Source organism: Pezoporus occidentalis, unplaced genomic scaffold, assembly GCF_034315485.1.
Source record: "Pezoporus occidentalis ecotype Australia unplaced genomic scaffold, CSIRO_AGI_Poc_V1 ctg159, whole genome shotgun sequence".
In the NCBI taxonomy this organism is placed as follows: domain Eukaryota; kingdom Metazoa; phylum Chordata; class Aves; order Psittaciformes; family Psittacidae; genus Pezoporus; species Pezoporus occidentalis.
Window position 1 is genome coordinate 2,508,600 of NW_026913415.1, and position 24,062 is coordinate 2,532,661.

At 39.8% G+C, this 24,062-nt stretch overlaps 1 protein-coding gene across 2 annotated transcripts in view; it reads left to right on the plus strand.

The window, feature by feature from the left end:
• The window catches only part of SCAPER (S-phase cyclin A associated protein in the ER), a 149,483-nt gene that overhangs the window by 4,299 nt on the left and 121,122 nt on the right, over positions 1 to 24,062 (plus strand). For both annotated transcript variants that reach the window (XM_062612238.1, XM_062612239.1), the window contains exons 3-6: positions 1,274 to 1,391; positions 8,256 to 8,326; positions 9,679 to 9,876; positions 20,614 to 20,714. In XM_062612238.1, coding sequence (XP_062468222.1) covers positions 1,274 to 1,391; positions 8,256 to 8,326; positions 9,679 to 9,876; positions 20,614 to 20,714 — 488 coding nt within the window. The remainder of the gene's footprint in view (positions 1 to 1,273; positions 1,392 to 8,255; positions 8,327 to 9,678; positions 9,877 to 20,613; positions 20,715 to 24,062) is intronic.

Genomic DNA, 24,062 nt, shown 5'->3' on the forward strand with positions numbered 1-24,062 from the left:
TTATTTCATCAGGTTTTCCAAAAGTTCGCTTACATAGCAGTGCTGGTTTTAACTTTGTTTTCCTTTTATTACGTGGTGATATCTCAAGGTAGGTCTGTGGAGCACTAGATGGCACACTGTGGCTTTGAAACAAGCAATTGAGGACATCTGGAAGAGAGAAACCCAAGTTAAACACTTAGATAAGCACTGAAGTAAAAGCAGTTTCTCATTTGTGTTTCTCATTTGCATTTCCTCTCACCTTAATGGAGTATAGCCACTGCTCTGCTATATTCATTTTTACTGTATTTTTTTTTCTAAAGATGTATTATGAAAGAAAGTGGTTGCAGGCTTGAGTCATATGATGGTGAAAATAAAAAGAGGAAGAAGGCATGTTCTGATTAGTGCTATAGGAAATCAGTCTGTTGGTGCCTAAAAGAATGTTTAGATTTATGTAACTTCTTTGGGGTTAAGGTTGTCAGTATTTAAAGAGAACTTGGTCAGCAGTTTTGTGCTATCATGGTACGTTAATTTAACATTACAGTATACAGTTTGGCTTTGTTTCAGATTATTTTCAGAGGAATAACTTGATACACTGTAGAAGAGGCAAGATTTTATCTAATTGACATCTGTCGGTGGATACAAGTATTTCTTAATATATTTGGTTTCAGATGTCTTTTGATGGTGTATTTTGCAAGTGCAGAGAAGCATGTTCATTAGGTAAATGAAATTCATCCTCAGTGCCTCGCTGTTTCTGAGCAGCTGCAGCTTTCTAGTAGTAACAGCTAACTTTAGTAGGCAGAAAATACTTTTTAGGTTGTTGTCTTCTCTGAAAGCGAGGTGGGTTTTTATGCATGTTTCAGATGGTTCTGATAAATCTCATACCTTTCTCTAGGCTCTCCCAGTCAGCCAACACGTGTTTTGGTCTCGTGCAGCTTTTATCTTGAATAAACAGTTTAACACAAGGTATTGAAAACATTTGAGATGTGTACTGTGATGTCCCCAGTGAAGCAGCACTGACAATCAGTTAAATGAAGGTTGCAATTGTGTGGTGTGGACATACCCATACTGAGGGCTGGGTAGTAACTGTCATATCATGTTGAGGAGTCAGTCTACTTATTGTGCAGAAAAATGGTTGTGAAAATGAGTATGTACACCTGGTTTAAATATTTGAGGAATACTCAGTACCTGTGCAGCCCAGCTTGAATGGTTTAACCTCATATTGGGTGAAATTAGTATATATATAACCAAAAACTTGTATATATACTTTTCTCATCCGTGTCTTTCTTGTTTTCAGGCTTCTTTCCAACGTTCTAATAGCCATGACAAAGTGAGAAAAATAGTTGCAGAAGAGGGACGTACAGCAAGGAACCTAATTGCATGGAGTGTTCCACTGGAAAACAAAGAAGATGATGGTATGTATTAACAGTCTTACGCAAGACTTATCCACTTCCATCCCTTTGTCCACTGGAGTTGCTCACCTGGAAGCATGTTTCTTACATAGGATTTCTCTGTTAAAAACCCAAATGGTTATGTTTAGTGTACATAGTATAATTTTAAAGCTTTTTTCCAAATCCACCCTGCACTTGACAGCTCACTTTATAAAACCTTCACAATGACAGATTAAAAACTGGTTTCATTTTGTCTTTAAACAGCATCTAGGTCTGCTCTCTTGCTGATACTATCAAGATACTTGTGCAATATAATAATGTTGTCTTAAACTGATCTCTTGTAATTTAGGAATTCAGAAATGCAGGAGTAGAACAATCGAACAAGTTCGTCTCTACACTCTAAAACAAGTTTAGAAGTTTCTTTTGGTATCGCTTCAGTCTTCAGTAAACATCTGTGAAGAACCTTTAAGGAAGGGGATATGTGGAGGCAGTTTTCCGTAATGCAAGTCCTCAGAACAGTTTTTTTACTGTGGTAATAGTCTCTTGTGGTATGATGACTTCAGGAGCCAGGAACTGACTTTAATTTTTATACTGCTCAAGCTGTTCCAGATGTCAGAATGCTGCTTTTAAGAACTTCATCTCAAGTATTTTTGTAGCTCACACGTCCTGTGCAGGTGCTGCTGCTTTTGGGGCTTAAGCAGGAGTGTCTAAAAGGAAATGTTTTCTGCTGTGAAGGTGGTTGAACACTGGAACAAGTTTCCTAGAGAAACTGGGGGCAGTCTTTGTCCTTGGAGATGCTCAAAGCCTGACTGGACATGGTCCTGGGCAGCCTGCTCTAGCTGACCCTGTGTTCAGCAGGGAGGTCAGACTAGCTGGTTTCTAGAGGCTACTTCCAACCTCAGCTGTTCTGTGATTCTGCCAGTGGAAAAGATAAGTTACAAGATAATTAACCCTATGTCTGAAGCAAACTGACACAAAGTTTAAGCTGTCTTTGGCTCGCTTTATACATTAAGGTGTATTTGTGATTTTTTTCTTTTTTAGAGCTGGAAAGTCTAAAGTCACAGAAGATAATGAGTTGCTGAAAACCCGTGTAGGTGTTTGTCTGTGGATGTTTGTATAGGTTTCATTAAGGACATTGGATTCAGTTCAGAAGGCATAGCTGTACCTCTTTTGAACAGTGACAACAGAATGACACTTAACTTAGTTTGTCAGCTAAGCATCCTAAACATTTGCAAACTTTGGCTTCAGGTTCTGACCCTTTCACCTGAGCATTATCCCAGTTATCTTAGTAGATTTTTTTATTTTTAGTACCACTAACTGGTCAGCAGAAAACCATGCACTCTTAATCTTTGTTAGCTACATGGACAAGGAGAAAATGGAACTGATTTAAGCCTTGAGCATAATGTGACCACATAGAATGCATAGCTTCTGGCTGCATTGTATGCAACAGCTATTCAGTTTATTATCATGGCTATATGTTTTCTTCAGGTGGGCCAGTTCTGTGTTCTTTTGGAAGCTTCATTTCTGTCTGTCTCCAGAAGATGCGTTTGTTTATTTGCTGGTCTCACATCTGCCTGTGTTCCTGAATACGTTAAATCCAGTAATACTATTGGACTGGACACACCATTTAAGCAGAATAGGATTAGGAGCCCAAAGTATTTCTGGGTCCTGAATTACACTTTTTGGGAAGGTGGTAATAGGAGTATCTGCAGAGGGAACATGGAGCATATTTCTACCAGGTTTTAGCTATCTGTGAGTTGATTCAGTTTCTGTTTAGTACTACCTTGCTTGTCATATTCTTTTAGAAACTTCCAAGTAGGACTTTTTCTTTAAAACAGAGTGTATGTGAGTTGTAGATGAATGTTTGCTCTAACATTTTCTTCCAAAACATAATGAACGTAGAAGTATGTTCATTTCCTTCTTGTAGTTGTAGCAGTACCATGGTAATTTTTAAACTTTGTCACTGGTGCTTTCTTTTTAAAATCCCTTCATTAAATCATAGTCTGATGGTTTTGCACAATACAAAGGATTGGCTGATAATTGCCTGATGGAAAATTCCTCTGTGGAAAGGAGCTTGTGGCTAATCAAAGTCTGGCAGAGCCAAATCCTTTATCTCTTGACCCTTGTCTTGGCATAGAGGGTATGTATATCAATGTCAGTGAGCTCTGATTCATTTTCTGCTGATCTTTCAATATGGATTTTGTCCCTGAGGAATGATACAGCAATATTACAAATTAGAACAGTTCCAACTTGAGGGGTTGTGTAAATCGGGCCAAAAGTTCAGGTTGCCAGGAGCCAATCCTGCAGCTCTTCTGTACAGAGCAGAATTTAGTCTTTGGGCAGTTTCTTCTGCTCGTAATGTTCTGAGACATTCATTGCTTTGGCAGTAACAGGCTGTGAATTAACATTTCCTATTAGATGCTGTTCTTCATTAGGAGATTTATTTTTTCCCCTGCAGAAATAGTGAGGGTATGGACATTAGCTGTTGCTGGTGGTAATGTTATAGAGGGTTGACAAATTAAAAAACAAATGGATTGGCTATTTCAGTTTGTATCCTTTGTTTTTCTATGTCCTTTAAAAATGATGTGCTTTGTGTGCTTGTTTCCTTCTTACCCATTCAACTGTTCCTCTGAAAGTGTGTGTATTTTATATAGAGGGCATGGGTAAAAGAGCAATAATGAAAATAATTATAATCAAAACCATATAATTGCTTAATAGAAATATATATAGCTCCTGTCAGTAAGAAATATTGCCTTAGAAAGGAGAGAGTTTTCTGGAGTGGTGGGTGGCACTTCTGTTTTGGAGCAGCATGCACCCTTGTTGTGTCAGTTCTGAAATTCTAGTTATGAATACAGATCAACGACATGAGAAAATCCAAAATGTGGTAACTGTTAACACATTCCAACTATTGAAATGGAAATCCTCCTTCACAGAATTCAGTAACATGCAGCAGATTTGGTTGGGTAACTAATGAGCAGTGCAGTTGACTTTGTGTTCTAGGAGGCGAGTCTTACAACTGTGAAAAATTCACTGGTCTGATAGTCTGTTTAAATTTGCAGAGTTAAATTTGCATTCCAAACCTGTGGCTACCAATCATTTGATGCAGTCACTTGGATCTTGCTCACCTTGGAAAGCTGTGATCATTCTAATAGAGGATTTCAGATTTTTTTTCTTTGTGATTATTTTCTATGCCTAGCATGGAATTTGAGGCACTGCATGCAAATAAGCACTACCCACAGATTTTATCACAAAATCTTAAGATACGGTACCAGCGACAGCTCAGACATTGCAGAGGTTTGACATTAAGCGTTAATGCAAGGTAAAAGGTACCTTCAGAACTTTGAATGTGTGAAAAAATTGGAAAATCTTATAACTGTTCCCTTCTTATTCCCTATTTGTTTAAAATCATTTGGGCTCTCGCTATACAGAATTCATTTGTAGATTAAGCATTTCACGGTAAGGAAACATTTCATTGATGAGGGGCATGTGGCACTTTGGGGAACCTGCAGTATAATCCACTGCTTTAGCAAGAGCCTGATGGTCTCACTAGGTTAATGATGTAGTAAATTTCATCATCTTTTGCAGTAGGTGATGAAAGTCATGAAACTTGGCTCTCTTTGGCCACATAAGAAAGTTGTAATTGTCGTGTCTGAAAACATGGTGTGTCGGCCCTAGCAGCACTGGATCTGATTCTAACTGGTAAGATACAACATAAAGGGAAGGGTATTCTTTAGAGCTCATAAGATTCAAACCTTGAATTTCACTGCAGTGAATGAGGATCCAGTCTGATGCTGGTAGGTGAATACAGGCCATTATATTCTGGATGTGACAGTGATTTGGAAAAGTAATTTTGTGCAAAATATATTGCTGTAATTCAATCAGGAGGTGGAAAAATGTGGGGAATTTTGGTTATATCCATGCTTGAAAGCAGTCATTTCTCCATATCCGTAGCATTGTCTGGTTAGAAAAACCGAATCTATTACCTCTGTACAAACCTTTAAAAAGATATGGTTGATAATAATAGAAACTTCAATATGCTTCCTTAATTAAGAGGTCATAAATAATCAGTCTCATCTGGTTGCTCTCTCCAGGCAGATGCCTCTGCCTTACTTTAAATGAGGTTCGGGCAACCAGGTCTTATCCAGTCCTTGGTTTTGTCAAAAGATTTAAGATGGACAACTGCACCAGCTGGGCTGGCAAGATAGCTTCTGGAGTGGTTGTATAAAGATAGCTGGACTGGTTGTAGGCAGCAGTGGCACTGTAATGTATCTGACTGTCTCACAGGCTTTATAGATCACGTGGAAAAAGAGAGGTGACAGAGTGAGTCTCTCACACTGTGTATAAGGACTGGAGGAAAACAACAGAATGCTTACCCAGTTGTGTCCTCAGATTCACTCAAGGAGAAGAAATGTAATTGAAAATTGCTGTCATTCCTGCTGAAACAACAGATGCAGTTGATCGCTGCCACAGTGAGAACAGAAATGGGGGCTGCTCTGAATTACTAAATTTAAAGGCAGTTCTCCCATACCAGTACAACTGTCCAAAAGAGAGAGATGAGAGGGGTGATTTTTGAGATTGCTCCTATAAAAGGTAGCTTTTGAGAACAGTTTATCAGAGTGGATTGGTTATTGGGTTTTTTTGAGATACTAGCACCGTAGCTTTTTGTGACAGGAAGTCTTCACAAATCATAAGCCCTGTGTGCTTCATGTTTAATTCTCAGACAGAGAGGAAATGGACTTCTAGTGTAAAATACGACTGTAGCTCCCTGAATGCTGCAAAACTTTGCTACTTTATATATTTCACATTGGCAACTTAATAGGTAATGAGATAATCATCTTTGGTCTCTATTGTTCTTTCCTTCAAATTCAGGAAATTCCTACCACATAGTGCCCTTCATCTGTCACCGAGCTCCTCCACATCTCATAGCAGCGCTCGTATTGTATAGTTACCTACCAGTAGTCGCTGCACATACGCATAACCATTGAGGAGTGCTCTTGCCTTGTCACTACTTGTGAATATAAAAGGGTAAAAGCAGAAAGGAAGATTTCTTCCAATAGGCAGGGGCACTTACTTGAAGAAAAAGAATAATAAAGCTTGGAAATGTGGCTGCTGCTGAAATACAAAGCTTTCTGGCAAATACACCTAAAAAAATTAGTCCTTGCCAGACGCTGTTTGCTTTCAGGTTTGCAAAACCTGCTGTCTACATAAGTTTTGTTTTCTCTGAATGTCTGCCTAATGTAGGAAGTGCCTGAAAACTTTCTTTTGTCTTCACAAGGGACTTGTTCGGACACTTCCCAGTTCTTACATGATACGTTAGTATTTTGGGATTCGTAGAATCTAAAGAGACTGCAACTTTTTTGTGTGTTCATCTGCCCTTTTTTAACGTATCCATCTTTGCTTGTAAGCCTTTTTACTGTGCAAGCTCTCAGTGCTGTTGCATTCCAGACCTCATCTTTGCAGAATCTAAATCATGTCAGAAGAGAGACTTTGGTGATTGAAATCTTTCTGTTATCCGAAATCTGACATGGAACTGATCCATAGTTTAAGCTTTTTAGTGAATAGGAAGTTTATATACACACAGTAGCTCTATCATTTTTTTCCCCTGAATGCTGCTAAATTGAGTTCAATATATTAATTTGTACCTGTTGTTTTGGTGAATGCAGCATTTCAGAAATGAATTACCAAGCAAATAAGTTTTAATTTGTTTTCAAATTATAAGCCATGTTCCCTGGAATAGCCAGTGATGCAAACCAGCTGTACAAACCAGCTGTACCACTGCTTGATTAAGACAGGTTTACAGCTGCTTTACATAACCAGAGCAGTGTAAAACAGCTGGATTGTGTTAGGGAATTTGGCCTGAGAACTGTTAAAAACTCAACTGGACACTTCTGAAATTCAAGAATGATCTCCACGGTCTAGGAAGGAACTGTATTCAAGTAATGCATTTATTTGCTTGGGCTTCATCCAGCTAAATCATCTTGAAACCTTTACTTAGATGTAATCTGTGCTAGAGAGCTCTTGCTATAGTTAGTATTTTGTCTTAACCTGCTTACATATTTGGTAATTGGATCCTGTGATTTTCATGTGCAAGTTACATACAAAGTTGGAGGATTGAAACTTAGAATAAAAATAATTACATATATAATTATATATATAAAATTATATATAATTTATACATATATATCTATATTAAATTACCCCTGAGCAAATCTCAAAGATTAAATGCAGACATGTCAGGTAGATCTAGGCTAACACAAATTTATCTATGCAAAGATAACTCTTAATCACTTAAGAAATTGCCACCATGACAACACTGAGACCTGACATCATCCTTTCTGACTCTGGGAATTTCGACTCCTTTTGGAAGCACAGTTGCTGAAGTCACTTCATATAAGCAGTGGAGGGAGACAGGTACATTTGAGAAGGCATTTCAGATCTTAAGGGGACTGACTCATGTTCAGTGAATGTTTTTCTCTCTTTGGCTACCTAAATGTAAGTGAACTAAATCCATTCCCAAGTTCTGTTTTTCCCCATTTTCAAAGCCATTCAAGAGCAGACTTTTTTTAGAATCTAGGTAGAAAACTCGTATCATATTTGACATGTAGATTGTAATGATACAGTTTTCAGAGGCACTGAGCACTTAAAGGCAAGTTTTCCTGCTTCAATGAAGTTTTGCCTTTCTTTGTAATTCTCTTAATTTTCTGTGTGTTTTGTGGCATTTTCCACATTCTGAACTGTGACATATATTTGAAATACATAATTTTACAAACCTCTTAACTCATAAATTGTGCTCATATCAGTACATTGCAGGATGAGGTCTGTGCAGTTTAGAATGCTCTATCCAGTTACAGTCATTTTTGTTGATCCAGACAATTGTTTCTGCTACAGGAAAATCAAAATGGCAAGCTGGTGGGAAGACAAAGAGAGTGACTCAGGGCACACACAAGGCTGCGAAACAGGTATCTGCTCATTTGGAATGAGATTTACTGCATAAAAATGCTTTGTGATATCAGTGATACATTATTGGCTAAATAATACATACATAAAACTGTGCATACATAGTATTTTTAAAGCATGCAAGTTTCAAGGTCAAGTATTCAGAAGTTAAAAAATGCCAGAATTTAGGTTATCTTCCTCAGCCTTTACTTATGGGACTTCCTAACCTCTCGATGTGTGTCTGTTTTCTGTTGTGGGAGAGAATTTCAAGTTCCGTAAGGACAGTGTCATCGGGCCAAGTGTTTATGTGGTATTTCCATCTAAATAGACATTCTTCAGAACCCTAAGGAATACCTTGTACTGCAGATGGACAGTCAGTCTCTTAAGGAGACACATCCCCATATAGGTGACTAAGCTGGAGGTACAGCATCAACAGATACGTAACACTGAGGTGGCATAACAGTACTTCTGAGTAGGCACATAGTGATTCCTGACTGTGCCAGCATTTGTGAAGACAGTTGAATGTTCTCCCTCTGCTTCCATCACATTTAGCATGTTGGCAGTCCTCTGCATCTGTGAGCAAAGCAGTACTAGATCAGTCTGTCTGCGTATTAACACTAAAAATTGGAACAGATTTGTTGTAGGTAAAGCTGTTAAATTACAACTTAATCCAGAATGAGGACGCTTTCAGACTGGGTGTAAGTAGGAGCAACTTGATTCATTGTCACAGCACTTGCATTGGGTTGAATTGAGCTTGCAATGTTAACAATATGGTGAGTGGAAATCTTAGTACAAGTATTTGTCTACAGTGTGAAAGCTTCCTTTTGTAACTCATTTGATACTTGCTGACATCTCCTCTGCAGGGCAGCCACAACGTGTCAAGCAAAGGGCTGGCCACATCAGCATTTTCCTAGTGTTAATGCTCATATGGTGGAATGAGGGATTTAAAGCAATAGTCATATGTAATGTCTTGGTAATAGAATTTAACTGTGATGGAATATTGCTGGTGTGATTATTAGTAAAATGTTATTTTCATATCTGGATGCACATACTTGTTAGAATAAGTAATGCAGAATATGTAATTAGAAAATGTAGCTTTCCAGTGTGCCTAGAGGCAGCATATCTTGTACTATTGTACAGTGTGAATGTTGGGTTATGGACGTCAAAGAAACAAATCTAGTTCTACACAGCTGCTGCCTGTATTTAAGATCAGAAAGTGTGTTTTAAAACCTCAGGCCAGTGGGTGATGTAGTCTTCAGTGAAGAGCTCCTGGCTGACAAAAATCTGAGTATGTTGAAAAAAATGTGTGTTGCACAGAAACCCAACCCCTTCCCTGCTTGTGTTTGTTGTTTTCCATTTTATCTTGTTTTCTCAGAGCACTACCATAGACTGTAAATTAACAGCAGCAGCAGCTGGAGATAAAAACTTTGACAAAAGCCCAACAAAAACAAGACAGCCTCGAAAAGTTGATCTGCGAGCTCGATACTGGGCATTTCTGTTCGACAACCTCAGGCGGGCAGTTGATGAAATCTATGTTACATGTGAATCGGATCAGAGTGTAGTAGAATGCAAGGTAAGTCTTCAGCTGTTCTTTGCCTGGTGTCACATGGCTCTTACAGTGCGTTTTTGTACTTTACAAAAATCCGAACAAGGGATTTGAGCTTCAGAAATGTGTTATTTTGCGATTTGTATTTAGTAAAAGCTTGTAAATATGAAAAGGGGTGGCATATTTATTCTAATTTAAGAGGATACTTTCAGCTTGGGCAGTGACTAATTTTTGAAGTGTATAAAATGTACATAATGTTATTAGGTCTCAGTATTTTTATGAAAATAGGTTCTGCTTATTGAGTTCTAATTCTGTTAATTTTCTGACTAAACATCTGTTTTTTCCCTGTGATGTTCTTTACTGTAGGTGGCACTGTTGTGATTCAGCCTTTTTCACATTTGTTTGCTGCATTTTAAGTGGCTTTACTATACACTGCTCCCTTTTTGCAGTAATAGTTTTCACTCTTCTAAGTCTCTCCGTGGTGTTAAGAAAGTGTTTGGTGGTGGAGCATGAACAGTGTCTGGTTGGGATGTCACTGTAAGGTGCGCTGTCTTTGAATAACCCGTGTTTGTAATAGCTGGTGCATCTCTTAGGTTTTATGATGATTTTGTAGTAGATCTGTAGAAAGGCCACTGTCAATGAATCCAAATCGCTCGTTTTTTAGAAATGGAGTTTATCACAATTAAGAGAAGACAGGAGAATATGTTCAAAAAGCAGTGTGAAATACATGACTTCTGTTTTCATGTTAAACATGGCTGAAAATTCAGCGCATTCTGGAAATGATTATCTAATCACTGTAAAAAATTACATATATCAATTTAAGTCAACTTTTTTCTTATCATATGCATCTCCTTCTCTGATGTAATCAGACACAGCCAAATTGACTTTGAGATTAGCGTACAAATACAGTTCATTGAAAGCAGGTTTGAGAACTGAACAGTAGCTAGAGGCTTCCAAATTGCTGGTTGGTCTAACACAATCTAACATTCTGTTCCTGAACTGTCTTCCTGCTCAGGAAACCTCTCCAGAGAGATTTTCAGTTTAAGAAAATCAGTCAGCCTTGTATTGTAATTAGATTAGCATTTTAAACTCTGGTGGCTGGAAGAACAGAGGTGTATTTGTACCATTGTCACATATTTTTGGCCTTAGACATCATTCAGCATTTTAATCGAGCTGCTTGATCTGTTCTCGGATGGAGATACTGCATAGCCTAGGAGGAAGTCATCATTTTAGAACATGTTTGACAATGATGGATGTAGCTGTGTGTATCACCTTACTTGTTTGCAAAACAAGAGGTAGAGAAAACACAAAATGAGTAAACAGAGGAGTCCAGTGATGTGTTGTTAAACTTCTGTAACATTCATGTTGCTTTTACCTTATAAAAGATCTCAGCCTGAAAAAGTGCCTTTCCTGAGTAGCTGGAATTTCCATTTGTGCTGTGGTCTTCTTTGGGTGAGATTTTCTCTTAAAAGTTACTGTTACATGATGATTATTACACTTTTGATAAATTACTAAACTTTCTGTCAATTAATCTGTAAAGTATAAAGCTGTTGTATCCTGCAAATTATTTTTACTCTTGATGTTTCACTTCTGTTGATTGTCATTCTTTATTTTGGGGTGGATATTGTTGACAGGTACAGTGTGGTTTCTACCAAGGGTGAAGTTGTTAGTGTGTTCTACCAAATCACAGCAGAGTATCTTAACTGCTATCTTTGAAGTGAGTGCTTTACATAACTCTTAATAGAAAGTCATATAACATTTGTGGTACGACATACATAGGTTTCAGCCTAGGGAGTGACCAACCTTGTCATTAACATGGAAGTGTGTTTTAATTGTGGATGGGATATTAGTGATAATGAACAACAGATCCTTGTGGAAACTGCAAGTCTTCCTCATTCTGATCCTGAAAACCCAGTGCTTGCTGTTGTCCGTCAGCTGAAATATCTCATTTCAGTGCAGCTTTCGTATTACAGAATATACAGAAAGTGCTTAGTGTGGTACCTCAACCTTTTAGTTCACAAATTAAAATAATGATCTAGTCTCAGAGTTCAGCTGGCAAATGGGATTTATTAAGAAGCAATCACGTGACATTGTTCCAAGAGTTCATATAGCTTAGGAGAAGCTCTGTGTCCTACCGTAAAAAAGGTTTAACTCAGTCTCTAGTTTAATCATTACAGTTTGGCCATATGTGATTCAGTTCAGGTAAATAATCAGCATGTGCTCATCTAAAACACTTACTTGTTTTAGTGCCTTGGTTTTGGTACCATTGCTGCCATGTTACTCCCAAGCACCAAGTTTCATGCATTGTATTGACTGTTCTGATTGTACCTGGTCAGACCTTGCAAGGTCCCTGGTTATGGATTTTGCTTGCTATTTGAAAAAGTTAAAGCACTGAACAGAACCTAGATTCCCTTTTTGTGTCAGTTTGGGTGTCCAGTGTTGAAGGAAAGATGTGTATATCAAGGTTATTCCAGGGGCAGCTCCAACCAGTTGAATGTGCAGGACTGGGAAGATGCAAAGTGCTTTAATGCCTCTAATTGAAGCATATGTAGTAATGGCATAATATCAGTCTGATGAGGTATCTCCCTCACTCTGCTGTTGTTGGTAGACTCCGGATAATGTAGCTGTGGCATGGCAAAATACTCTTCATTGGCAGGAAAAGGATGTCTGTGTAATGCTTTCATTAGGATTTGGACTTAGAAGACCAGGTTTAATGCAGTTGTACCATGAGTCTCGTTGGTCCCATGTAGCCATGAGTTTCTGTCATCCTTGCCATAACTTTTAGTATCAGTGGACCAATTTAACATAGTCATGATAGATTTCATGAGGGGAGGTGGCTGGCTTGGAAGAAGACATGCTGTTAAGTTTCACATTGCGGAACTACTCTATGATCATTGGACACCAGGGAATTCAGAGAGAGAATAAGAGAACATGAATGTGCTAACTGAGGGAAGAGGGATTGTGTGGGAGGTTGGTTTTTGTTTTGTTGGGTGTTTTTATGGTGTTTGTTGGGGTTTTTCCTTGCTCTTTGTGCAGGAGGTTTTCAGCTCATTCTTACACTTCTTCCATTTTTATGTGTTCCAGTACTGGTCTTCTGAATAATTTTAAAATGGAAATTCTGTTCATTACAAACTACAAATGGGAATGGATTACCTTCACTTTTATGTTCTTTTCTGCAGCCTTTTCATACTACATAGAAAAGTATGTAGTGGTTAAAATGTTCCAAGAGATGCCAACAGACACATTAGCTCGGTTGAAAATGGGTTAATGTGTTTCTGCTATACCTGTAGAATTGGGAGATTTTGATAAATGAGAATTCCATGTCGGCACATTTACTTTACTAACTCATTTGGCAGAATATCTTCGTAGGACTTTTCATGAAGTACCATTTTTGTTTTTACTGCTGGATGCATGAGGGAAACAATATTAAATAAGGAACCAGACTGGTTAAACTGTTCACCTCTCCTTTGCTGGTGTTTAAGTGGGATTTTAGAAAAAATCATAAATCCTTGTTATCAGAAGCTTCCTTAATTTCAAGTTCTTGAGTAGTATCTCCTTGAACTCTGTTTTGGTCAAATGGGCACGTGCTGTTCTATTTAAACAGTTGCATAAAAATTGTCTTACAAGAAGACCTGTGTAAAAATTAAATCTGACAACTGGCATTTAAAACCTTCAGATTAACCTGCTATAAAAATGTTGTGTTTTTTCTTAGTTTGTACCTTTTGCTGTCTTGTATTCTTACAAGTTGGTATAGTTTTATTGATCACGTTGTCACTGAAGATAATGTTCGATGCTTCCCAAAGCGGAAAGGGCTCTAGCGGCTGGTTGTGGTTGAAACTGCAGACGAAAGGGTTGTGGTAAGGGTACAAACAGTGGGAATGTGTGTAAGAGGATCAGTGGTTGTGTTTACTTTCTTTCAGCTTTGGGCACTGCTGAAGTTAGTATTTTGCTATTGATTTGGAATTGAGAACTCTCAAATCATGTATATAGATACATAGATGCAGCTTTGAGATGTTTTACATGTAAAGGTATAAGGAACATGGTTGGAATTATTTCTGAAATGGAGTTCTCAAGTTTAAGCATCATCATTTACTGTACATAGATCAGTTTGCACAGTAGTGATAGAGATTATGTATATTCGAGTAGATTTTTCTGTGACCTTCAATGTTTCAAAATGCAAATTGTGTGCATATTCGGTATATTAGTTTGGTTTCTGTGTGTCTAATATTCATATGAATATTACCTAGTGTTTTCTAGGTTTGGGTGGCGAGCTTAGCCAGAAAAGAAAGAATAATCCCTTTCAATCTCTCTATTCTAAAAGGAATTAAGCCCCCAGTTATTTGTAGATGGAGGAAGGCAGATTCTGTAGTCAGTTTTGGCCAGTGGAATTTTGGTTAATTGAACAGAGAAATGTGTCTTCTGCTGCTTTCTTTTATGGTCTTCAGGTGCCTCAGCAACTGAGTTTGTTTCTGTGTGTGTGTGTGTGTGTGTGTAAAAAAGAAACAATACACCAACTTTTATATAAAACTCCTACTGTTAGAATTTGAGCAGGTAGATCCAGCAGCTAAGGATATAGTAAGCCTAGGAGAATCTCTGACTACTTGAATTGTTGGGGTTTTATCTTCCTATGGTGAATTCATGGCTTCAACTGTTTTTCTCTTCAACAAAGCTGAATCTTATTATGTAAAAATGCAGTTCTCTATTCTTTTTAAAGTGCTTTTTAGCATTACTTAATGCTTGTACAAACTTTAGTCTTTCTGCCTAGCATTACTTAGTATATTTCTGTAAGGTTTTGGTACAGGTATTTTCACTTGTTTCCAAAGCTTACAGATGCAATCATAAATCAGTCTCCCCTGACCCATAGTTCAGTGAAAACAGTTTCATTCTGCTTGAGATTCTTCTTTCCTCTTACAAAATGGAAAATTCAGCAATGAAGTTCTGTTGCTCTGATTCTCACAGATAGCACAAGATACTCTGAAGAGTAAAGTAAAGCCTTACCCTTAAAATATTTGTCATGTTGCATGATGTTACTATGTGAAAACCAGCTGAAACAACTTTAGTTGAGGCCTTCCGATCAGGGTGATATCTGAGAGAGTATGAATTGATTGAAGGCCTCCCAGAAGGAGGGGGAAACTTATTTCATTAGAGTCTCTTGCTGAGAACATCTTGTGAGGGCTGCTCTTGGTTCTGGGCATGCCAGTTCTAATGAATTCAGTCTATGCGGGCAGACTGAGACCTGTGGTCATCCAGGCTGATTACTGGCTTTTAAGACAGCCAGGAAAATAAAACCATTTCTAAATGTGTTGGAGCTGGAGGTAGAAACCCAAGATTTTCCTAATGTCAGTGAAAAGGAAATCAGCAATAATTCAGTATAATGGCCAAGTTGATCAGGACAGGATCTTGATCCTATTTCCGCTGATAAGAGCCAGTTGAACTCTGTCCATTTTACTTTTTTTGCAGGAGAAGTTTTGATTTTATTTAAAAGCATCTTCTACTTTTTGCACCTAAATTCTTTTCATTGCTAGTAATTTCCCCAATTTCCCCACTAGAGTCCTCTGTTAAGTGTGTTTCTATCAATTTTGTAACTATTTGCAGCATTAACTTAGTATGTTGTACTGATGTCTTCATTCTTTGAACCCCTAGAACATTTCCAGTTAGAATGAGAATTTCAGCATGGAATGAACTCCATTCTGCAGGGTAGAATGGATTTTCTTCTGTAAACCCAGGGTGATCATGACGTGAGCCTTGGGTGAGATGGTTTAGTGTGAGGTGTCTCTGCCCATGGCAGGGGGGTTGGAACTGGATGATCTTAAGGTCCTTTCCAACCCTAACTATTCTATGATTCTGTGAGTTTCCCTGAAAGTCTGAGCGGATCACGTTTGTATTAGACTGTTTACAGTTCTTTTTCTGTGTTTCTCACAGGACAGTCTTCCAGATCAGTAGGGTTTTATGGAATATGTATTCAAATTGTATGAGTCAAAACTTGTAAAAAATGCATGTCTTCTATTGCTGGAATTGGAGATCTTTAGGCAGAGAATGTTTATGTCTCTTTCTAAATGAATTGACATTTACATTTTCATTGTTGTCATCTTGTGCAGATGTGTCAACAGTGAAGGACAGGCAGTCTGGATAATCCTATATATATATTTATATACACATACACACATCTAAGAGGCCATGTGTTCCTGCAGCTTTACTATCTAGAGTTTGCTCTTTAGTAGCTTCTGCAAAGCTAGGGTGAGATTTTTTAACAAAGCACACACCAGTAAGGAGAATTCTACATTACAGGTAAATGATTCTGGTTTTCTCCTCTGCATCTGTTTTAGGGTCTTTGTTTGTTTGTTTGTTTTAAATACTATCTGCCATGTACTGAAGTTGGTATAACGAGAGTCCTTTGGCTAGAGAAGCTGCTTCCTCTCATCCCTCCCCAAAGATGTAAGAACTGCTTTGGCAATCATTTTTATTTAACCTCACCCGAGAGCTGGCTTTAAGTGTTTGTAATTCAATTGTATGAAAAAGGCTGCAAGGAGTTTTTGGAAGCAGTTTTGGTGTCAAAGAACTGAAACATCCAGTTAACCTTAACAATATAATTCTGAAGAGAGCAAGAAGGAATTTAGGTTGCCCGCTATAAATGTGCTCCAGTACAATAGAAAATGGAGTGTATTTTGATAAATACGTACTCTAAAATATGTGGCATAGATAAAGAACCAATATAAAGTGTGCATAGTTTGTAAGATAAAGCACATATTTCTAGCCTTAGGAATAATCTAAAGTGCAGGTGTGGTGACTGAGTTAATTTCTCTGACATGCATTCTACTATTTTGAGTTGTAGTAGCCTTAAAATCCTGCACTCTTCCATGCTTCCCTGTTTTCCTCCTCCTTGTTTGAGAGTGGGAGAATAAGTGGCGAAGATGATGTTTCAGTTGTTAACAGGATTTCCAAACATACTAAACTTCTTTTCTTAAGGATTATAATAGGCCTGTCTAGGACCCAAGTCAAGATTGCCCTAATTCAGGAATATAGGATTATTTTGATGTAGCTACTCTGTATGTTAGAGATTCTTGCTGATTGCAAAATCATTAATATGATCACACCATTGAAGAGATGAGGAGGACAACTCTTAAGATAAATACATACAGACCAAAGTAATGACTGAGAGCTGGAGGAAAGAAGGAAAAGCACCAAAAGAGCTTTTTGATGTACGGGAGTATTGATCAGAGAAATGAACAGCGTGGAGAAAGAAACAGGAGCCGTAATGTGAGTGGTTTTAGGTTTATGTCACTGATTTTCCTTTAAGTGTTGTTTTTTAACAGTATTGCTTTCTTCTTTAGCTTGAGCTGGCCCTTTAAAAGTTGTATGGGATGGATATGACCTTGAAAAATAATGGGATTTAAAATTGTTTTGACTCTAGTGCAGCCGTAGTCTACCCATAAAGGTTCCCTTTTGTCAGCACCTTCTCAAGTGGTACAAGTTTCCACTGCTTCAGCACCGCAGGGTATATCTGCTACACTCAGTACCGTAGGTGAGCTGGAGAGCTGTATTGATGTCCAGGACCCCAGAGCCCTGCACACCAGTATTGTGTGTCAGGAGGACAAAGGGATGGCGCCAACCGTCCTGCTCTACGCGCCAGTAACTAGAATTAATTACAAACCAATCGAATCCGTTGCAGCCAATTGGTAAACTAATTGGTAATTTTAGCTGTACATCTATATGTAGTTATCTGGATGCCTGTAACGACGCTTTCAGAGCCACTTTTGTTCTGCTTCATCCTGCTTGACAAAATGGCCCTCATAGCTTTAGGGAGAAAGATGTGCATCAGTGAATATGGGGCCACTCCAGCTGCTTGTCTTGTTTGTATTCCCTTGTTCATAAAACATGACTCGGGTTACAGCTGCATGGTTCTGCTCTGATCATTTCTGATAATGTGTAGCTAAACATTCCTTAAAATAGGTTAAGCCATTTACTGTATTTTTATCCTGCACCAGCAAACTCCAGGAATATAACTCATAGTCAGATTGCTGCTTTTTTTTTTGGTGAGGAATAGCCCAGTGGCAGACTTGAAAAGCAAATGATTCAGAATTGAATTTTGCTTTCTGTGCTCTTATTGTTAGTAACAGTCAGCACAACTTAGTATGGGCTAACCTAAATGGACATGAATTGAATTAGAAGGCTGAAATTTTATTAGTGAAACGGAAAAAAAACCTGGCAAAAATACTTGACTTGTTCATTTCTTGTGGCAGCCTTTATTTAACAATTATTTGGGTGCTGTAAACCCAACGGCCTGGTAAGAAAGGTTTTTGTTAGCTTTTTTATGGAGTATTTCAAAACAAAGAGCAACTTTTGCATCGGCACTGCTGTTCTGTTTGATTTCCCTTGTGTTTGACTTTCTGGTGACTGTTCCCTTAGAAGAACCAGCATATGTTCCTTGTCTGTCAGACATACTAGTTAAAAGAACACTTATGTGAAAACTGAAGCTGAATTTCAGACTTGCATTTGTGTTAAACAAAATGAATAAACATCCATTGAGTTATATGAAAAAGCATTTTCATGCATTAGAGGTCATTTTTCTATTAAAAGGATAATTAAATGTAAAGATGAATAGAACATGATTGTGGAAAAATGTGCATTCATTACCTGCAGCGTAGTAGAGTGTTTTCAGTGTTTGAAGTTTTACTGTTAAAATCTGTATTTTACACAGAAGAACCGAAACATTTGCATTTGTAATGGTTCCCAAAATATTTGAAGTAAATAATTATTTGCTTTGATATGCCTTTGACATAGTAAAGAGTTTGCAAGACCGCAGCACTTTGTCATTTGTGATTTCCCTGTACCATAAAATTATGTCTGTATTTTTAACACTGTGTGTGAAGCTGATGTAAGTTTTTATCGAAATCAAACTTCATGTGTGGATTATTTTCGGCATGTTGTCTATTTATAGAGTACAATACACATTTTTCTTGTCTTTGGAAGAGTAGTTATGACAGCTTCTGTTTGCAATTGATGTGATCTCAAACTGTCTCCCTTAGAAATGCATTCATGTGCTGAGAGGGTGCCTTATGCTACATTCAGTAAATTATTTTTGAGTTTATATGTGGAATATAAGTGATTTCCTAGCTCCTTACATGGTAAAGAATCGCTCCTTTCTCTACCATTGACAGTAGACAACTGTAGTTTGATCAGGGAACCAAGCTAAGAGTTTAATTGCTGTGCTTTGCTGTGAACAAATGGCAATAGGCAGTACTGCCTGAGTAAAGACTGCAGGATCCCAGTTTACCTTTGTTTTTTTTATTGCTTCTGCATGTAATTGGACCTTTCTGTAATGATTGCACGTGTACATTTGACCAAACTGATACAGTCAATAATTTCTGAAAGTTCAGGATATTTTTATCAGAAACAACTCTTTTAGTTTCCTACTGTTCAGCTCCTGGCATTCTGTGTATGAATTTTTCCCGATACAGTCTGAAGTCAGGTTAATTTTATATGTCTTTCCAAAACAGTTCATTTTGTTAGAGACCAACCCACAGTTTAGGAGAGTCTAACTACTTAATCAAGATTTTGCACTGTTTTGAATGAAACTCCAGCACATCCACATCATTTCTCATAGTATATGTTTAATCCTACCCAGGGAAGACAGGATGGGCCAGACTGCTCTCAAGATCCCTTCCAGTTGTGTTACTTTATGATAACATATAAATCTTTCAAGCCATGAATTGTGTTCATGACTACAACTTTCAGTGGTTATTTATGTACAAATGCAGAAATACTTGGGCAACCCTGTATAGTTGAGAAGTAATTTTTAAAATGGTAGAAAATCGGTTGGTTTGTAATGATCAAGAAGTATAATCTGGGTATTGGAGTTGTAAGGTCTGAAAATGTTATTACTACATAAGTAAGAACATGAAGTTAGTGACTTGTTTCACTTGTTAAGGTGTGCTAATCAGAGAAGAGAATGTAAACTTTGCAGTTTCCCTTGGTTTCTTTCTCAGCAAGTTTATCTCAAACATGATGATTTTATAAACCAAGTGGAATGCTCTGATCTTTCTCTTTTTGCCTCTCAAAATACCACTCTTAGAGTCCTTTCGATCATAAAGTGCTTTATTAGTACAATAGTGCTGCTAATCTCACACAAAAGCAGAATGTCTGTCACTAACCTGTATGTCCACAAGCAGACATCAGGTGAAAATCATGCACACGTGGAAGTCCATAGGCACAGGGTACGCTTTGCTGAACTTCAGAGATGTAAAAACCATTTTTTTTCTAATGCAGGGATCCCAGGATTCTCCAGGAGGAATTCCCTCCATCTGATGCAGTTGCCTTTGTGTTGCCTTGTGTATTTTTACTTCACAAACAGGTTAATCGTGACAGTTTAGTCTCCTGCAGGTCTTTCAGGTTTTCCAGGCAGCTTTGCTTATTTGATGAATCTGTCCAGTGTATTTTAAAAGAAAACAACTCGGACAAAAGCATTTCTGAAACTGTGATGCTTCAGAATTATCTTCTTGCCTAATTTTGCTCTTTTGTCCTTAAACATTGGTGCTTGGCCAGATGTTGGAAAACGTGTTTTTTGATAGGATAAATGTTTTAATGTTTGTTCACATAAAAATCTGAACTATTGGGGCGTTTTTGTTTTCAGGGGGTTTCTTTGGTTTTATCCTTTATGAGAACACTACAGACCAGTAAACTTCCTACTTCATTTTCAGTTCCTTTATTGAGGTGGAGGGATTGGGTTTTTTGAATACTCAGGTTTATGTAATGGTTGCTTTTCAGGAAGTCCTGATGATGCTTGATAACTATGTAAGGGATTTCAAAGCATTGATTGACTGGATACAGCTACAGGAGAAGTTAGAAAAAGCCGATGCTCAAAGCAGGTAATTTGATATCTATATTTTAATCCACATGCAAATACTGTCTCACAGTAAACTTTATTTTGTAGCAGAGATTCAGCAAATAGAACCAATTTTTGGGTTTGTCTGGGGTCTCAGGAAGGTTTCATTTTGGACAGAATTTGTGTGAGGACACAGAGGGCATGTTATCCTCCCTGGTAGTGTTAGCAGTGAACAACTGTGCTGGAAATGGTAAAGGGTCCTGGGTTCAGCAGTAGCAGTCATTTTTCCCCTTCTTGGTAGCTGGTGCAGTGCAATGTTTTGACTTTCAGCTCGGGAACAGAGCTGATAACAAGCGATGTTTTGGTTTGGCCAAGGACTTTGTGAGCCTCATGCTCTGCCAGGGAGGAGGGGAAGCCGGGAGGAAGCAGAGACAGGACACCTGACCCAAACTGACCAAAGAGGTATTCCATACCACAGCACGTCATGCCCAGGATGTAACGGGGAGTCAGCCGGAAGGGCTGGGGGGACTGCAGGGTTGGAGGAGGTATCGGTCGGAGCTTGGTCGGGCTGGGGGGGGCGAGTTATCGGTCGGCTGGTGGTGAGATGATGTATTCTCTTCCCTTGTTATTTCCTTTATCATTATTATCATTGGTGGTAGCAGTAGTGATTTGTGTTATACCTTAGTTACTAAACTGTTCTTATCTCAACCCGTGGGAGTTGCATTCTTTTCGATTCTCCTCTCCGTCCCTCCGAGAGCAGGGGGAGGGCAAGAAAAGGGGGGGAAGTGAGCGAACGAATTACCTGACTGGGTTTAAACCACGACAGTTCTTTTTGGCGCCCAACGTGGGGCACGAAGGGTTGAGATAACGACAGATCTGACCGGATTAATAGTCACTCGTCACAATGCTGATTTATTGGCTCTCAGAGTTGTTCTTGTTGATCTCACAGCTTCAGAATGTTGTAACTTACGTAGAGCCGGTATTTGCTGTGATAGTGTTTATCAAGTATGGGGCCTGGGCTAAGGTTCTTGTCTCACTGTGCTTTATGGCAATGGCTTGTAATACGGGCGGGCTCCAGCAGCAGGACGGGACGGACGTGGCCTTGGACTTGTACCTGGCCGTCCGGCTGCTCTTCACCGTCCTGGCCCTCACCCTACTCTCCATCTTCGTGAGGCTGCGGGGAGCTGAGGGGGAGCGGCCCCGGGAGCCGGCGGCACCCGAACCGGCCCGGAAGAGCGGCCCCGGGGACCAAGCGGCGGCGGGAGCAGGGCCGGAGACCGCGCGGGGACGGCTGCCGGTGGAGGAGGTCGGGGCGGTCGAGGAGCGGAAGGAAGGGGCTGCCGAGCAGCGGGAGAAGGCGGCGGAGGAGCCGAGCCCCGCGGAGGAGCCGAGCCCCGCGGCCGAGCCCAGCCCCGCGACGGCCGAGCCCAGCCCCGCGACGGCCGAGCCCAGCCCCGCGACGGCCGAGAGCGTTTCCCGGAAGCCGCCCGCCGAGCCCCAGGAGGATGCAGGAGACCACGCAGCATTTCCCAGCAAGGCAGAGGGGGAAGAGCTGGACTCAGGAAAAGAGAAGCTGGCGGTGGGAGAGCCGGCAAGCACAGCGGCTACACCAGCCCCAGTGACAAGCACAGCAGCTACACCAGCCCCAGTGACAAGTACAGCAGCATCGTTTGAGAGTTCTGAAGGTTTTGAATGGCTTTTGGGTGTCCTTGGGACCTGCCTGCTGATTGTGATGGGGATCAGCATGTTGGCACACACACAGACTGTGTTCTACCCACAACCATTTTGTCTGATCTCAAAAGTTAAGCAGAGTCAGGTTTGGGTCTTGTCTGCGGTTAGACGAGGATATAGGGGGGCCAAAAGGTTTTCTCCAAGGCTGGACAGTCATGAGTGGCAGGGTGTGTGGGACAGTATGGGCAAGTATCTAGTCCACTGGGCCCCTCCAGTGCTTTGGAAGCATCGGAGATGGAAGGCAGCTGTATGGAGTCCCCAGCAACAAGCTGCAGAAACTGCTGAAGGGGACAGTGAATTATTTTAAGCCTGGTGGGCCCATGGCACTTCAGGCCATCAGAGCAGAGATGCAACACAGAGATGGACTCATGATCAAGGGGTGGACCTAGCAATGGACACTATTGCCCAGGTTATTCACAAGTGTGAACACTGCACACAGTCTCTCCTGCTCTGGAAGACTGTTACAAGAGATGGAGCCTGACATCATGGACCAGATGGACTCAGCAGCTTTATAGGGACTGGTCCATGCACTAAGATAAGAGTATATTGAAAATGTGGGATCTGAGCATGACGTGAATGGTATGGAATAAGGGGTGGATAATGTCCTGGGTTCAGCAGTAGCAGTCATTTTTCCCCTTCTTGGTAGCTGGTGCAGTGCAATGTTTTGACTTTCAGCTCGGGAACAGAGCTGATAACAAGCGATGTTTTGGTTTGGCCAAGGACTTTGTGAGCCTCATGCTCTGCCAGGGAGGAGGGGAAGCCGGGAGGAAGCAGAGACAGGACACCTGACCCAAACTGACCAAAGAGGTATTCCATACCACAGCACGTCATGCCCAGGATGTAACGGGGAGTCAGCCGGAAGGGCTGGGGGGACTGCAGGGTTGGAGGAGGTATCGGTCGGAGCTTGGTCGGGCTGGGGGGGGCGAGTTATCGGTCGGCTGGTGGTGAGATGATGTATTCTCTTCCCTTGTTATTTCCTTTATCATTATTATCATTGGTGGTAGCAGTAGTGATTTGTGTTATACCTTAGTTACTAAACTGTTCTTATCTCAACCCGTGGGAGTTGCATTCTTTTCGATTCTCCTCTCCGTCCCTCCGAGAGCAGGGGGAGGGCAAGAAAAGGGGGGGAAGTGAGCGAACGAATTACCTGACTGGGTTTAAACCACGACAGTTTGGAAGTACAGGATCAGAAAGGTAAAACTGATGATGTCCTTACATTTGTACCTAGTGCTCTGTTTGTGCCTTGGTGCCCAAGTTTTAGCTTTGAGATGTAAATGAGGAGTAGGGGTTTGCTGGTATAATTTGTGCCTATAGAAGATATGAGACCTATAGTACCTGTGGAGCGATAGACTCTAGTTCTTCCATTTTGCTTTGTCGAGTAGTGAGTTCAGGCACTCATCGCCTGGGTAGAGACAAAAAATAGACCAAACATGACAGAATGGTTTTATTAGTCCATTATAGGTTGTTACAGTCCTGCTAGTAGTACTGGAACAAGTTTAAAAATACTTAATGGAAGTGCTTTTCTGAATCTCTCTTCACCAGCACTGGGTTCTGCAAGTTTGGGGTTGTTCTGAATTGCCAGTTATCATTTTCATGTGTCAGCTTCAGAAGCAGGAGTTGAAAATAAGAAAACTTCAATGAGCTGTATTCCTGCTTCCCT